We start from the raw sequence: 16,858 nt of genomic DNA on the forward strand, positions 1-16,858 counted from the left end.
GCCATATCTGTTCCTTTTGATAAGACTATATTTGTGGATAGTTATTCTGCAAGGTACAGACTTGTTTTGTGTCCTTGACCCTTGTGTGCAGTGAACACATGAGCATAGAGGGCCAACTGTCTTCTGTCATCGGTACTGTATGGCTTCATGAGCAGCGGGTGAAATAAGCACCTGATGCAGATTAATAAATAAGCCTGTTAAAGTGTGCCTCTGAAGACCTGTTGAATACTGAAACATGCTCAGAGCTTAATGCTGCACTCATCCCCGTCTGCGGCCCAGGTATGAAATGTATCTTGACAAGTGAAAACAAGTTTCCAAACACATTGCGGTTGTCTGTACCGCTTTCTAATAAGGCATGCCCCTTGTTTAAGAGATTTTTTACAAATGACTTTCTTCATAAATCATTTACCAATTCTTAATAGATCATTAATAACCGGTTTATATCGGGGCATCTTTTGGGTTTCCACTTTCTAAAAAATTCTTGATATTCAAAAATAGCGGCCTAGTATACAAAAGTGTAGATTGGATTAATTACTGTGAAAACGCTTTGTGATTGCTTATTGCAAAGTAAAAAAAACGGACTGTTTATTAATGCATACAACATTTATAATGGCATTATTACCAAATAGAAAAGATAAACACTTGATATAGATTAACTAATGATTGATATAAATCACTAGTTCATTATCTATTACAATATACAGATTTTATATTTGAATTGATTTGGAATTTTTTTACAACACTGAATCAAAGAAGATTTAATTTGTCTTTCTGACACTGATCAACAGAAAAATACCATTTAATATCAGATGACTAGTAATTACACATATAAAGTACAAAATACTTGCAGAAGTATTCAGACACTTTAATAGACACACCTAAATCAATAGGACTTCTATGAAAGTCACAAACAGTATTTAGCTAACTAACTCTTACAAGTAAATACAAGTATTTTGTCATTAACCCTCATTCAACCCTCATCAACATATTTAACATACAAGGACAACCGACTGGGGTCCCTGGGGGCTTCAAGAATAAACACTGTCTAAAAACAACCATCATAGCAAAATGTTAAGTTATTTACTCTCAAAACGTAATTAATGTAATCTGACGGGGAAAAAAACATGATTACTATTTTCGTAAAACTAAAATAGACAGAGCAGATGAGGACATCTGTGTGTGCTGCTCCCCCGCTAACAGTGTGTGACACTATAAATTAGGAACCATCTATTCTATTTGATTTATTAAAACTAGGCTGCAGTTGGTTGCTTGTGACTTTGTGACTTTGATCATTTTTTATATTAAGGAGGAATATGTTTATTTTGGGCAACTAAAAACTGTCCACTTTTTACCCCTTTATGGTCGGCCCTGCCCCTGTGACCCCAATGCATTGGTATCTAAAATTTGTATTCAAAAAAGGACTAATTCTTAAGGGGAACGGGATATGCCGTAGGAACAAATTGATTGACAGAATCATGAGACTGGAATGACAGAATAAAGCTCCTGTGAGATATAACACAAGTAAACCTCTGGGTTTTAGGGGACGCAGGTTGGTGAGATGAGGGTTAAAGAATCTGTCAAAAAAGGCTCATTAAATCTTGTTTGATTCAATTTTAAAGAATAAAATATGTACACTTCCCGGTTAGAAGTTGTACTTCTATAAGCCCGTTAATAAACAATGAACTAGATCAATAATCAATAATTAAGTTCTGAAAAATCCCTTCTATTTGATAAAAATACAATTATGAATATTGTAATGCATTGATAAACATCCACTGTATTAATAAAGCCATTGGATACCATCTATAAAACCTGTATACATGGTGCTTTAGAAGTCAGTGGAACCTGTTGAGAGAGCAATAACCAATACTGGCCGCGCATTTCAAAATGTTAGTCCACCATCAGTGCTGACTGGCCTGCCAAACTGGTGTGCGTGTGCGCGTAGCTGCGCATGCGCGTGCACATGCTTGCTGTTTTGAATGAAATTGTGCAAATTTGTAGAGTTCTGCATGGAAAGATGACCGCAGCAGCAGCATTCTGACCTGAAGTCTCCATGTGCACCTGTTACACTGCCAGCAGCCCTCCCCTCGGCTGCCTCCATGGATGTAATCTCTGACTTGACAACAGGTACTTGTGCAGTCCAAGACAAAGTAAGCTGCCCAGACCTTGGTGAGCATTTGGCAGGGGAGTCAGAGCAGAGCTCCAACAGAGCACAGTCTCTAGGTAAGTCTCTTATTTATGAAGTCAATCATTGGAAATGGAAAACTCAAACTACTGTCGTTTTATTTATACAACTGCAGCATTTCAACCCAGAAGAAGGACCAGTGCCTAATTTGTATTCTGTGCGTAAATTTGGGTAGTTTGGCAATTTTTAATTTTTTTTTTTGCATTCATTCACATCCAGCATCATAAATCCAAACTTGCTTGTATTTGATATCACTGCTGCTCAGAAATGAGATCTGCGAGCTGTGAGCTTGATCTGAATATCTGATCACTCGCTGTTTTGCCGCAGAGTGAGAGTAGAGAAGAGGGTCTGCACAGCACCATCCTCCGACTGTTACTATCACATCTATTTGCTCTTTGTGTAATTGTCCATTCATTGAGGCGTGTTTTTTTGTGTGTGGTGGGAGAAAAAAACGCGCAACTGGTAGCATTCAGGACTCATCTGGAGAATAAAGAAAACGTGGAAAGATTTTTGCACAATTTCAAACAACAACAACAACAACAACTGCATAGTACCCGCATTACATTGGTGATCAACGCTGCAGGCTTTTGACTCATATTCTCCAGCATGCAGTGGGTTTCTCTTCATGTCAGATCCAGAGTCTTCAGTCTGCTGCATGTTTGGATTTGCACAAATGATGAGGCTACTGCGGAGCTTGGCCATGAGAACAACAGGGGTGAAAAGGAGCAAGAGCTTTTGTTTTGTTTGTTGAAAGATCAACCCTCAGAGAACACTCTGAAATTCATGTTAGAGATTATATTAGAATGCAAATGGGATGCCTTATTAAGTGGATTGTTCTGCAATATTTGACTCCATGTACGTGTGCATGAGGACAAAAGGAAAATGAGAGTGGGATTGATTCAGAGATTTTTATTTTTCTCCTCATCTGTTGCACATAGATTCTTATACATGTTAATGCTGTGTTTCAAGAGGTCCCTTTTTTTTTTGCTTTAGTCAGTGGTGGAATAGCTAAATCCATTTACTCAAGTATAAATCTGTGGCACTTTTCTGGAGTCTTTTTTTTTTTTTTTTTTTTACTTCTACTCCACAACATCTTAGAGGGAAATATTGCCCCCTTTACTTAACTACAACTATTTGACAGCTTGTGTTACTATTTTCTTTGCAAATGAACGATATTGCAGCATTTCTTGCTATTTTCATAATTTTGACAAGCCTAGTAATTTATTTATTTGTTGAGAAAATAATCAGCAGACTTTTCCATAATGAAAATAAACATTAGTTAATAGTTCATAATGAGCAGCACATCATCCAACTACATCGGTGAAATTTACATTAAAGCATGAATAATAATGATCTAATGATATTATATATCATAAAACAGTCTTTTTTTGCATTGATTACTTTAACTCTAAGTACATTATCCCAAATACCACATTGTAAAAAAGTATTTTTACATTGTGGTATTAGTACTTTTACTTAAGTTAAGGATTGGAATACTTCCTCCATCACTGGTTTTAGTTAAGACATTTATCCAGCATTTAAAGTTAAGTTGTTTGAGGCTATACTCTGGTATTTATACCTGTGACAAGGTCGGGTTTCCAGATCAAGAGTTGCTAATCCCTTATATAAGAGAAAAGAGGACAGGAAACCAAACTGGGTAACCTGCTCTTTAAAAGTGCTCCTAATCCTTCTCAGTACCTTCAGTTTAACGGGATAACTCATTCTTCTTAATCCCAAGAAATGTTCATTATTCAAGCAAAGACAAGTATTTTGCTCAACATAAGAACTGAACATCACTGTATGAAGATCAGAGTTGTGTTTGAGCATTTTCTTTCAAATTTGCCAACAGCTTTTAATACTTATTTTACACTGAAGTACAAATTTTTGACAGTGCAGAAATCCTACATTTTTCTTCTTGTTTGACATCTTTGACAGATTATTTATTCAAACGCTTTAGTAACATACAGTATCATTTGACCCTGGTAAAGTATGGGCCAGGCCTAGCACTGCTTTATTCATACCTTCCTGTGTGCTAGTTACAGCCCGGATTAGTTGCTCTAACCTTTTCTTCAGCCAGACGCAGACACATGTCTGTCTCATCTGCTCGTCCTCCTGCAGACAGCCTGAGCAGCGCAGCAGACAACCTTCACACCTGCTTTATCATGACTTTTCGATAATCCCAAAGGACTTTATGTTTATGATTATGATCACGAGGGGGTCTGGACAATAAGACAGGATTATTAAACTTACTCACAGAAAGGAAATTGGAGCATTGTGGAACTTCAATGTTGACATCTATGCTTTTCTTCCTCCTTATTTTTTGAAAGAAATCCCTGTTGAAGCTTCTGCAGAAATGGGTCGTCAAGAGGCGGAACACATGTGGAAGAAGGTCACCGAAAACATCCAGGAAGTTTTTGACCTCATGGAGGAGTTGGGATCGTAAGTACATTTTACTCAATGTACAATAACACTGTTTATTTAAGTATTGGTTTATTAATAAATCTGAATCTTAATATTTATTGAGCTAGCTTTAATTTCCTGTTCAGTTTTTGTATATATGTAGAATGTCTTCCTGTATTTTTTAGAACCTCTGGGAATATTTACCAGTGCTGGATGTTTAGTTTGGTGATATTGAGGTCACTGCAGGAAACTTCTGTCTTGACTTACACGTGCCGTGATAATAGACTCAGCACATGCTGTTACTGTTGGAGGACAGATTACTGGTTTGATTGGATTGGCACGGGGAGATCTACTTTACTGAGGTCTTAGACAACAACACGCTTTGGCTGTCGGAAAGGGTTAGTCAGTCTGGCTTTCCTGACGGTTCTTGGCTGTGAGTCAGCTTAGCAGTTAATTCAAAAAAGCAAAAAACAAACTAATATTTGTTACACTTGAAATTGTTTTCTCGAAAATCACATTCAATTATGAAGTTCTCACAATTTATAAAAAAAAAACAAAAAAAACAAAACAAATGTATGAGAAAATAAGTTGAGCTGCAACATTTAGGTAATTATTTGATTAATAAATTATTTTGGAAAAATAATCAACACCTATTTTGATAACTTGATAATCATTTAGGTGATTTTTTAAGCAAAAATGTAAAAAAAAAATTAAGGCTTTGCTGGTTCTCTTTGTCTACTTTGATAATAAACTTAATATAACTGGGTTATTGTGGTCAAAACCCAACATGCGTCACTCTTTCTGACATTTTATAGACAAAACTATTTATGAATTAAGAAAATAATGAACTGATTAATCAATAATGAAATTAATCATTAGTTACAGCCCTAAACGGAAACTGATGTTTATCAGTTCTTATGCTGTTATTTTTAATAACAACAATGAAGGTAATGTTTTGCTGCATGTTACTGTATACGCTGCACACCAACAGTTTCTTGTGCTGACCTACTTCCTGTGAAGTCAACGTTGATGATCTGCAGGTCCTCTGGAGTATTCAGCGTTGTGGCTGGAGAACAGTAGATCAGAGGCCAACAGTAAATAAACGTGCTGATGCGAATTTTGCCTTCATGTTTCGGGAAAACAGAGCGGGTCTGTGCTGAGGGCCGAGGAGGCTGCTGAAAGGTTTTCGGCGGTGATTGGACAGTGAAGGAGGCGAGGCCCTGCTGAGTAAAGTACATGATATAATACGTGGCCCAATTAGTTTGCAGCAATTACGTTAATTTCCCCAAACGCTTTGAAAAACAATTCTGGGAGTGTTATGGAAAAGGGGGCAAAGACGTATTTGTGATAAATTAATTTCACTTCATCTTAAGTATTGTAATTTCAGTTCAAAATGATGCTTTAGTTTGCAATTAGATGAAAGACATGGAACCAAAAGAGACTCAAAAACACGTTGAAGGATTACTGTTACTGCCTGTCGCACTGAATGATTTTGCAGGACTGCTTTAATTCATTTTGAAGGTATCAACAGACTGAACCCTCCGAGCTGTCATGTCCATGCTCAGGTTTACGTTTTCTTTTCCTTCCTGTCATCTATCACAATAAAAGGAAGAGAATCCAGAAGGGACAGGATGTCACCAAATACAACCTTTCCCATTGGGCCTCTGTCATCATACACAGTGTAAACAACATCCTAATGGTTTCCTGGCAATCAGCACTCAGTCTCTTCAGGGATAAATGCAACTCTCAAAAAGCACAGAGCAATTTCATTCTCATCAACAATTTTGACTTTTAAGCTCGGCAAATTAACACACTCAAGTTAGCTCGCCAGTGATTTCTGATTGCCCTTTTGTCTTTTTGTAAAAGGATGCTGCTCGGGGCTGGATTGAGGATTTCTCTTGAGAGTAACCATAATCTTTAAGGAGATCTGAGGAATAGAATGAGCTGTGGTTACCAAGGAGAAATCAGTTGAGCAACGGGATGTGAAGTGCTGTGGTGATGCTGTGGGAGCAGCCTGTTGTCTGCCTCTCAGCCACCACCATTTGCCAGCACGTATGAGTGCATGTTTCTTGCAAAACTTGCCTTCTAAATGTGAAACAATACACTTATTGGAACAATGCCAAATCAAACTAGAAACCATTGAGGCGTGTATGTTGGTCCTCATTATAGTACATTCCTTCATGCGTCAGGGTCGGTGGGATCACCTTATAGGCAGAAGGCGGGGCTGTGTTGACACCTGTCTGTCCACAGCCCTTGAGCTTGTAGTTCCCAAGGATCCCTGCCGAACATGCTCAGTTTCAGACCTTCGCATCTAGAGCTCTCAGCCCGCCACTGTTTGCATTACGGCAGGTATAAAGCACCTAATCCACCTGGTAATACAACTATTCCCAGACAACAGAGCAAGGAGCACAATAATACGCCTCTCACATGTAAATAGTTAAGCCGCAGAGATCTGCAGTGGACCTTAATTGAACCCGTTGATAGTGCTATTTCTGCCGTGTGTTTATTTTAGTTCTGATCCGCTCCAAGAGTCTGTTTCCGTCTCTGTGTGATGCAAGTGGGCAAAAACAAAAAAAGAAAAGCATGATGAATTTATAGAAACAAAACAGGAGGCATTTTAACACTTTAGGAGGGCATTAAATGTTGCTTGGTTCTGTCCAAAGTTCACAAAATCACCAGCACCTCAGTAGCTCCTAACTTTTTTAAGGCTAAAATAGTCCCAACCAGGGATTTGCTAACAAAAAATGGAAAGTAGACCCAACAAGAGGCCAATACTCTGTGCTGTTCAGATCCCCATTCTAATAAGAGGGACTCATTTCCTCCAACTGGGGGAAACTTGCTATATCTTTCTGTGATGTTTCAAAGCAATTAACAACTGCACCATTAATAAACAATTTTCGATGTGCTTGTGTGTTAATAAACAGGGGAGCGTTCTCAGAGGTGTACATGGTGAAGGAGAAGAAGACTGGAAAGTTGTTTGCCATGAAATGCGTGAAAAAGAAACAGAAAAGAGACCTCAATCTGGAGAATGAGATTGCTGTGCTGAGAAGGTAATTATTGTGTGGATTTTAATGAGCCTTTGACTTTCTTTATATATTCTCTAAGTAGTCAGCGAATGTTTGTTTATGTTGCAAATATGTCAATTGTGTTGTGGGATTTTGACAGCAATGCCATATTGACGTTTTCCTAAACAGAATCAAGCACGACAATGTTGTGGGGATGGAGGATTTATATGAAAGTCAGACCCATTTTTATCTCATCATGGAGCTGTGAGTTTTTAAACTTTTATATAATTATTTAAATGAGCAGTTAAGCTAATTAAACTGGGATTTAAGATGGCATGTTGATGTTTGTGTTGTCTTCTTACCAGTGTTGCAGGCGGGGAGCTCTTTGACCGTATACTGGACCGGGGAGTTTACTCAGAGAAGGATGCCAGCAGCGTGATCAAGCAGGTGCTGGAGGCCGTTAGCTATCTGCACGATAGCGGCATAGTGCATCGTGACCTCAAGGTATGATTCAGATAATATAAAATGTCATATGTTTGCATTGGCTGAAGCATGATATATTTCGGGATAAAGCCACATTATAGTACCTTACAGGAAATGTTTGAATACTTTTACATTTATTACTTAAATTCTTAAATACTTCACATAGTATGCAGTTGCAGCTTTGGCAGAATAATATACTTAATAAAATAAAAACTGCAACCTCAGAGTTTAGATTACCTAGGCTTACTGCTGCCGATTCATTCACCCCTCAAAAATCATAAAAGTGAGTTTATTTGTGAAGATTATCTTGCTGAACAAAACCTCTAAATGGCATATTGATTTTTTTGCCACAGAGCTTATTTTCTGCAATAAAACAAGAGGGAACCCATTGCTAACTTCCAGGGTTGGCCTGCAAAACATGTCATCCCTGCAGCACTCTATTCAGAGCTTTGTTATAGCAGCAAACAACTATTTGTTATGTAACCTTTAAATTGATAATTTTAGAGAGTTATGTGCTGGATTATGTATTTTTCTGTAGCTTTATGATTGTGGTATTGTTCATCTCATCTAAGTCCCAGCAAGAAAGCGAGTAAGCCTGCAAGACTTTTAGTGGTACAGCTCCAGTTGCAGCAGTGGTCCTTTTATAGAACTAATTTGTTCCTCCACAGGCAAAGAAACACATTAAAAAGTTATTTATTGAGGACATCAATGTGTGAACAGCTCTCCTGTCTGTTTTGTCCCTGTGCAGCCAGAGAACATCCTGTACTACAGCCAGGAAGAGAACTCCAAAATCATGATCAGCGATTTTGGACTTTCCAAGATGGTGGACAACGACATCATGTCAACAGCCTGTGGCACCCCGGGATACGTAGGTAAGGAGACATCTGAATCGTCTGAATAATGAATGATGTAGGGGGGTAACACAACCATGGGTGTCACATTAGGACAGCACTACATCATTGAAATATGTAATATTAATACCTGTCTTTCTCTGCATACAGTCCTAATTAATACAGGCCATTTTTTCCACTCTTTCAGCTCCTGAAGTTTTGGCACAGAAGCCCTACAGCAAGGCAGTGGACTGTTGGTCTATTGGAGTTATCACCTACATCTTGTAAGTATAAAAGGCATGGTAAATGTGTGCACACATTAGGAGACTGAGATAGAGAGAGGAAGGCAAAAAAATAGACTGCCAAGATTCTAAATGAGCTCATGGTTTTGCTTTCTTAAGTGGATTTTCAGATTAAAAGCCACTGCTGGTCGTGTTTGTTAAGCATGACACGGATACCTAAATACAGAATAATGATGCAGTGTTTGAGCCTTAGCACCACCTAGTGAGCATCTAATATGCATACTGTTTATCTGCACACATTGGCAAATATATATGTGTGGAACATTTATTCAGCGCTCCCCTTTTTCCAATACTAATAAATGCATATATTTCAGACTCTGTGGATATCCGCCTTTCTATGAAGAAAGTGAGTCAAGACTGTTCTCCAAGATCATGAAGGCGCAATATGAGTTTGACTCGCCGTTCTGGGATGAGATATCTGAATCTGGTAATTACATGGAGACATAATGTACACATCCTGCTGCAGCAGCTTTATTACTCCGCTGAGCCCCAGACCTAAAGTGTGTGTGTCACCTTTTGATCCGCAGCTAAAGATTTCATCCGTAACATGATGCAGAAGAATCCCAGCATGCGCTACTCCACTGACCTCGCACTCAGACATCCCTGGTGAGTGTCAATCATCACCAGCCTGGGAGGATTTAGATAGAAATAGTGGTTATGATGCATTGAATTAAACAAATAAAGTGTTGTTCTTTTTTAAATTAAACTCGTTTTGTAATAGGAGTAAATAATTAACTGCAATATAGTTGCATTTGTTGAGCAGAGTTAGGCTTTTCTTTTTACAGTAAAATGTGTATTGGCTACTGTACCAGAGTTAAAATAACATCGAGGTTTTGTGATTTCTTGAAAGTTATATAAATCTAAAAGATTTAACAGTGAATTATTGCTCTTTACTGTGCAGCACTAATCCCAATAGGACAAGGGACAGTGAAAAAAAATGTATTATAATCCTTAGATTTATAACATTTTAGTGACACAACAAATTAAAGAAGTAGGTATGACATACAGGAGTGAATCCACACAAATGAGTTTAGGATTAACGTCTACCTTGAAATATCTTAAAGCGTTCCGTTGCATCATTTGTTTTCCAGGATTATCGGAAAGACGGCCAGGAGTCAGGACATCTACTATTCTGTTAGTGTTCAGATCCAAAAGAACTTTGCCAAGTCCAAGTGGAAGGTGAGTCCTTGCAGATTTCTTGGCTTTGATGTGGTAAGCTCATTCAGGACTTAAACAGGTGCCTCTTAAACCCTTCCTGATTAAGGACCATTTGAGACAATGTTGTTTTGTAATCAAAGCCACTGATGGCTGATGTGGGCCTTTAACTGTCAGAGGAACCAAAGTGCACTTGATTGTTAAGCAGTAAAATTACTCTTTAACATAAATCTATTGTATGAGTGAAGCTATGTCTTTATGGCTCTCTTTTTGTACCTGTTCACTTCACAGCAAGCCTATAACGCAGCAGTAGCCATCAACCACATGAAGAAGCTGCAGCTGGCCCACTCAGAGCTGGCCATGGGGAAGGCCAGTATCCCGGACATCAAGGTGGTCGACGTGTCCTCCCCAAAGAAAACACACAAATGTCTTGATGCGGACAAATTTGACCCAAAGGTGTCAGAGATCACAAATGGGACAATTCACATGTCACTGCCCACAATCCCCGTTGAGCTAAAGAGCCATTATCATACACTGAAGGCCACTCAGAGTCAGGCCTGCTCACATCACGCGCCCACCATGGCTGAGCAGGGCAAGAACGTCTACCACTCAGAGCCCGCCAACCTCAACGGGTGTGTAACAGTTTCATCTTATGTCATGCATTTTTTTTAATTCTGAAATCACAGCAGGACTGCCACATGATGTAATATTTCTCATCTGTTTTCAGGTATGGTAAAAATCGAAATGGCAAGACTATACAGACTGGAGTTTGCTCAGTAATGTGAAGGCTGCATGAAGTTTACATGGAAACAAGAATTTTACTTGGTAGGTTCAAGTAACACATTTACATATCATAACCATATACACTGTAGTACAAGTTATATTTGTAATTTAATTACACTGTTAATGTGCTGTGCATGTGTGTGTGTGTCTATGTGTGTCTCACACATGTGTGTTTTCCCCCTCTGCAGGTCAGTGTTGCTGTGCTGACTCAGCATGCAGCTGTTTTGTGTCAGCAGGTCCCCCGGTACTGTGACTGAGAGGTGGTTGATCCTCTAACGGACCCAAATGGTCCAAGTGGTCCACACAGTCAGAGGGACATTCAAATTTTTGGAAAGAGTGCCTATGAAGCTTCCCGACAACCACACAGAAGTACACAACACACACACACACACACACACACACACACACACACACACACACACACACACACACACACACACACACACACACACACACACACACACACACACACACACACACACACACCAACCTGATCACATGGGAAGGCATATAAATAGCAAGACCTATTCATGTATCATTAGTCGGCATGTTTTGCTTTATGTGTGTCATTTATATGCTAGATTTTTGCATGTCACTATATTTCACGGTAGCGGTAGGTTTAGACAACAAAACTACTTAGTTAGGTTTAGGAAAAAAATCTCATATCATAGTTACGCTGATATGCTTTCATTGCAGTCAGTACTGCAAAAAGCAAGAAAGGTGTTCTTATTGCACGCTTAATGACCTACAAATTGTTGTGTCATTCATATGCCATTTGGTTAGAGCAAGCACACACACACACACACACACACACACACACACACACACACACACACACACACACACACACACACACAAAAAACACTCAGATGCACAAGACTCACTTTAACTCAGATGCACAGGGTAGACTTCAGTTAAGCAGGACGGGTCAGATAGTATTGAAGGGACGGGCTCACTCACATGCTGCTGAATGTCCAGCTCATTCATAGTGAAGCAGCCCCTAACCTCTGATCTCATGAAGGCTTTATATCAAACTCACTGGTTTTTGATCAGGTAGAATTTGATTCATCAACGCACAGTGTCCAGTCTTATTAGGACTGTGGTTACATGTTGTTTAAGAATATACACACAATGCAACATTATTGTACTGCATGTGTAAAATACTATTCTTTAGCAAAACTGCAGTTTAAGTGGAATAGAATATATGAAAAAAAAAATGCATGCTTCCTGCTTCAAATATGCCATACTGGTATAATATATCCTGGTAAAGTTGTTTCTTATTTTTATTACCTTTTTCGTGTTATTTGTTTGTTGTTCTGGTTTATTTTTATATTTTAAAAGTATTTTCTTTCCTTTTTATAAAAATGATAATGAAAAAAATAGAGCTATACAGACAAAAAAAACATACATGTTAAAACTGACAAATGATTAACAGTGTAAATGCCACAAGTATATGCAGAACCTTCTGAACTCATATCTATCACTGCCATCAAACTACTGGAATGTAAAATGTAATTCATTTACACTGTAGTAGATGTTTGTCCACTTACTGTAAGAGATTTAATCTTCAGAGTCTGTTTTTTGTCCCTCTAGCTGTAAGTGATGATGGGATGCTCATAAATAAAGCCTGTTCAGAATCTGCATTAGATTCACTGTCATTTTATTTGTCTTAATTCTCCCTCTTTCATCTTCAAAAAATGACTCCACACCAACCAGTGAACAAATTATAGTTTTGATGCATAGAATGGAAAGATTTATGGTAAATTAGTACTAAACTGATATAAAGCTATTTTACAAATTAAAAATAAATGAGAATCTGAGCTCAGAGAATGTATTGAGAATAAAACATGATTTTGAATGTATACAAATATCCACACAGATACCATTACAAAATATTTGAAAAGATAAATGGAAAATTATCAACCAATTTTTTAACCCCAAATTAAAACTGTGACTCAAATTATTTACATTTTTCTTGTTAATGGCCCAAGGCTGATGAACTTTTAGGCTTTTGTAACTAATTGTTGGATACTTGCATACGACAAGTAAATGTACAGCTTAACTGCACATGTACGAAATGGAAAAAATAACAATACAGACTAAAATGATAAAGAATTTAAAATTTGCACCCACTATATATAACATCCTCTTGGGCCTTCGAAACAAAGTGAATTTGAAATATATGTTATTTACTTACATTTTTTTCTATTTTTAGTTTATTTTGTTCTGTTTATTTGTGCTTATTTAAGAGAAATGTATAGAGAAAATAAATAGGAATAAACCCTAAACCCTAAATAAAAATAACCCCTTGATCTGATTCTGTGACCTGACCTGATATCCCTAATTAAACTAACCTCTAAACCAATTACCAGGCTTTACTTCTTAAGTAGTTCTTCTTCTTCAAACTCAGCTAGGATTAACAAGAATGGTGTCTTCAGAGCAACAGGTTTCAGCCAGTGTAAATTACAGTAAGCCATCAGATACAAAACACGTATTTGCAACCAAGATCAAACTGAAAGTTTCGACTTTTACCAAAACATCTGGAACAGAAGCCAGAAGGTTTTGAAATGCTTGTTGTCTTAATAGCCGTATAATTTAGGGTCATAATCAGTTATCCCTGTCCTGCATTTTATAAGCCCTGACCTTTACCAGCCTTTGCTAAAATGGAAATAACATGGGCCTAATTTTAAATTACATCTTTAAAAAATAACTGATTCTGAACTCTAAGATTCAATTTTTAAAAGTCAGAAATCATCAAAAACCCTTGTGTGTTTCATTCTTTTAGATGTTTACATTTATTTTTCTTCAAGCATCACATAAAAACCCAGTGTATACCCTTTTCTGGCCTTAGCTCCTGTTGAGAGAGTTTTATATCTACACACACAGTAAACTCCCCAGCCCAACAACCACAACATTGTTGACTTGGCGAAGTCCAGTGTAGAGACAGACTGTCCATTCAAGCAGAAAGAGACAGAAATGTGGGGCAAAGTTCTCAAACAATCTGAACCTTTTTCTAGCATTGGAAAACATAAATGCCCAGAATCCAAACTGAGTTGCTCAAAGAGGAACATTTTTGACAGTGTTATTATTGTGATATTACCAGTAACATCTGTGGAAAGTCTTCACTCCAAAGCTGACGAATGAGGGAAAGGTCGTTCTTGAATTTTATTGCATTTTGTTACTGCTGAGCAAACGTTCAAAAATTGAGAGACTAAATAAACCTGTGACTGCCCCATGATTTAGTTCCTCTGCTGTGTCTGTACAGATCTGCTCTCAGCCCATACCTTTGTGTCGTGGTTTTGTTTACTTTCCTTGTTTTTTACGCGTTTTATGCGGCACATTTTCCCTCATCCAACCTCTAAACTACTAAGTTTACAGATTTCTTCCATCAATTTATTTGATTTGTTTTGACTTACCTTTTTGTTAATAAATCACTTTATTACTCAATTGTTATCAGTTCTAGAGCAGGGGTGTGAAACACCATAGACTGTGTAGGACAGTTGCTTTTTTCTTTGCTTCTTTTCACCTGATGGTTATGGAAGAAGAAAAGTTAGATGATCACCAAAGTTATAACAGCTCATCCTAAGGGGACCATGAATGTGTGTACCAAATTTCACAATAATCCATCCGACAATTGCAAAGATATTTTAATAAAAAAATAAATGTCAACCTCAGGGTGGCGCTAGAAAATAAATAAAGGGATCACCAAAATCAGCGGGAGTTGTCATTTGGGAACCGTGAATGTGTGTATTAAATGGCAATCAGTTCAATAGTTGTTGAGGTATTTCAGTCTGAATCAAAGTGGTAAACCTACAGACAAGCCGACACGTCATTTCTTGAGCCACAACAATAAATTGCATGGCTTAAACCCAACTGGATTATTTGTTGTGGTGTCTCTAACATCTGGTGTGCAGATGTTGAAATGACATGCAGACATCTCATGGCGTTGGCCGGTTGGCATATTCACTGAGATTTGATCACACGTCTCTGTGACAAAGATCAGACATTTCACAATTCATTTGCCTGACTTCACTCCCTCCTCTCTTGCAGTGAGTGGACAAGGTCAAAGGTCAGAGAGTTTCAGACAGAGGCACACACTCATACTCACACACTCACACCCCTCTGCCATCTCTCGCTGCTTGATAGTCAGCTCTTTGGTCAGACAGTGAGCATGAACCAAAGAAGCTCAAAACGGCATGATCACAATGCCTTCCCGCCAATAAATGAGATCAGCTTAATATAGTTTCACATGCTGTGATTGGACAATATTCAAGCTCTCGTGATGAGGATCAATATTTACAGCAACAAGCCACGTAACGTGTTAAGTATTTGAGATATATTACATTACATTACATTACATTACAGTCATTTAGCAGACGCCTTTATCCAAAGCGACTTACAATAAGTGTATTCAACATAGGTATTCAAGAGAACTACTAGTCACCAGAAGTCATAAGTGCATCTCCTTTTTTAAACAAGCATCTAAGAGCATAAACCAGAGCAAAAGTACAGTGCAGAAACAAACTAATACGAATACAATAAGTGCAGAAAACTAATAAGAATGCAATCAGTGCTAAGCGGAAGGCTCAGGGTAGGATCTATGTATCTCACATACAGACCTCATGTGATGTCACATGCACAGTTTCACCTACAGGGAGTATTAGTTTCACTTCTTGTTCTAAAAACCCATGCCCTTTTACCCCCAAAAGGCCCTGATATCCAAAAGGCAATAGTTAAAGCCTCATGAATATGCATTCCATCGCCATTGTGGGAGTTGACCTGGATCCACTTGGGTTTAAATCCCAGGATCTGCCCTCTCCTGTTTGCCTGCAAATCATTGACCGGGTCGTGCACTTGATAGTTTGTGGTGTGCTTCAAAGTAAGTATCTGCCTATCAGAATCAACATTGTCTGTGTATAGTAGAAAGATTGAATTAAGTTTAAAAAGTGCTTTCAACAGTTAATCAAAGGAGTTCTCTGACAATTTTCTTTAACATAACATCTGTTTTTTCCTTCAACAGACTTATCAAACAGCACACTATGGAAACCATTGGTGAGATCATCCCCTTCGCTAAGGAGATGCTAAACCAGAGGCCAAGCCGAGGCATGCTCAAGATCTACATGCTTGGCTCAACTATGATAGTACTGGGAGCTGTTGCTGGACTGATGGAAACAATTTTGCTGCCATTTGTGGAGCAGGAGACTGTTGAGGACGCACCAGCTGAGCTGATCGTGAAGAAGGAGAAGCAGAAAAAGCAGGTGTTGAAGTCACACACCACCTTGGTTCGCCCCGAAGTTGTTGACGTGATGGATACGGTAGTGATGGAGACCAAGGCCAAACATCTGGTGACTGGGCAGAGAAGCTCTAACCGCCTATATGCTTCTTAAAGAAACCCTTCCATCCTGCTGTAAATGGACACAACACTCGCAATGTTGATGGTGATGGTGGTAAATTAAAACCCCAAGTGGAAATGGTCACTTTGTACTCATTCTTTTATTCCAGATTTGGTTAAACATTCAATATGCCCCTGTTGACTGGCAAAAAAATAGTAGATACACTCAAAACTGGAGGGTACAGAAATGTCTCGCTGCTGGGCAGCACATACCTTTAGAAGTGCTTTGATGAATGTGTTGGGGGAAAATGGAATTTGTGTGCGTTCATTCATTTTGCACTCTAGTAAAAGTATTTTTCAGCTAGCAACTGATTGAGGTCTTA

General features: G+C 38.3%; 2 protein-coding genes across 2 annotated transcripts; both read left to right on the forward strand.

Moving 5' to 3' along the window:
• The first annotated feature begins 2,099 nt into the window (after nt 1-2,099).
• On the forward strand, nt 2,100-11,145 carry camk1gb (calcium/calmodulin-dependent protein kinase IGb). Its single transcript, XM_054609610.1, has 12 exons — nt 2,100-2,223; nt 4,513-4,624; nt 7,510-7,635; nt 7,780-7,854; nt 7,956-8,094; nt 8,822-8,945; nt 9,112-9,187; nt 9,520-9,632; nt 9,733-9,811; nt 10,297-10,384; nt 10,652-10,992; nt 11,088-11,145. The coding sequence occupies exons 1-12, from the start codon at nt 2,100-2,102 to the stop codon at nt 11,143-11,145; spliced, it is 1,455 nt and encodes a 484-aa protein (XP_054465585.1).
• Nucleotides 11,146-15,912: 4,767 nt separating this feature from the next.
• Nucleotides 15,913-16,618, forward strand: g0s2 (G0/G1 switch 2). The gene is made up of 2 exons (XM_054609865.1): nt 15,913-16,022; nt 16,164-16,618. The coding sequence occupies exon 2, from the start codon at nt 16,183-16,185 to the stop codon at nt 16,528-16,530; it is 348 nt and encodes a 115-aa protein (XP_054465840.1). The 5' UTR covers nt 15,913-16,022; nt 16,164-16,182; the 3' UTR covers nt 16,531-16,618.
• Nucleotides 16,619-16,858: the final 240 nt, after the last annotated feature.

Source organism: Anoplopoma fimbria, chromosome 12, assembly GCF_027596085.1.
Source record: "Anoplopoma fimbria isolate UVic2021 breed Golden Eagle Sablefish chromosome 12, Afim_UVic_2022, whole genome shotgun sequence".
In the NCBI taxonomy this organism is placed as follows: Eukaryota; Metazoa; Chordata; class Actinopteri; order Perciformes; family Anoplopomatidae; genus Anoplopoma; species Anoplopoma fimbria.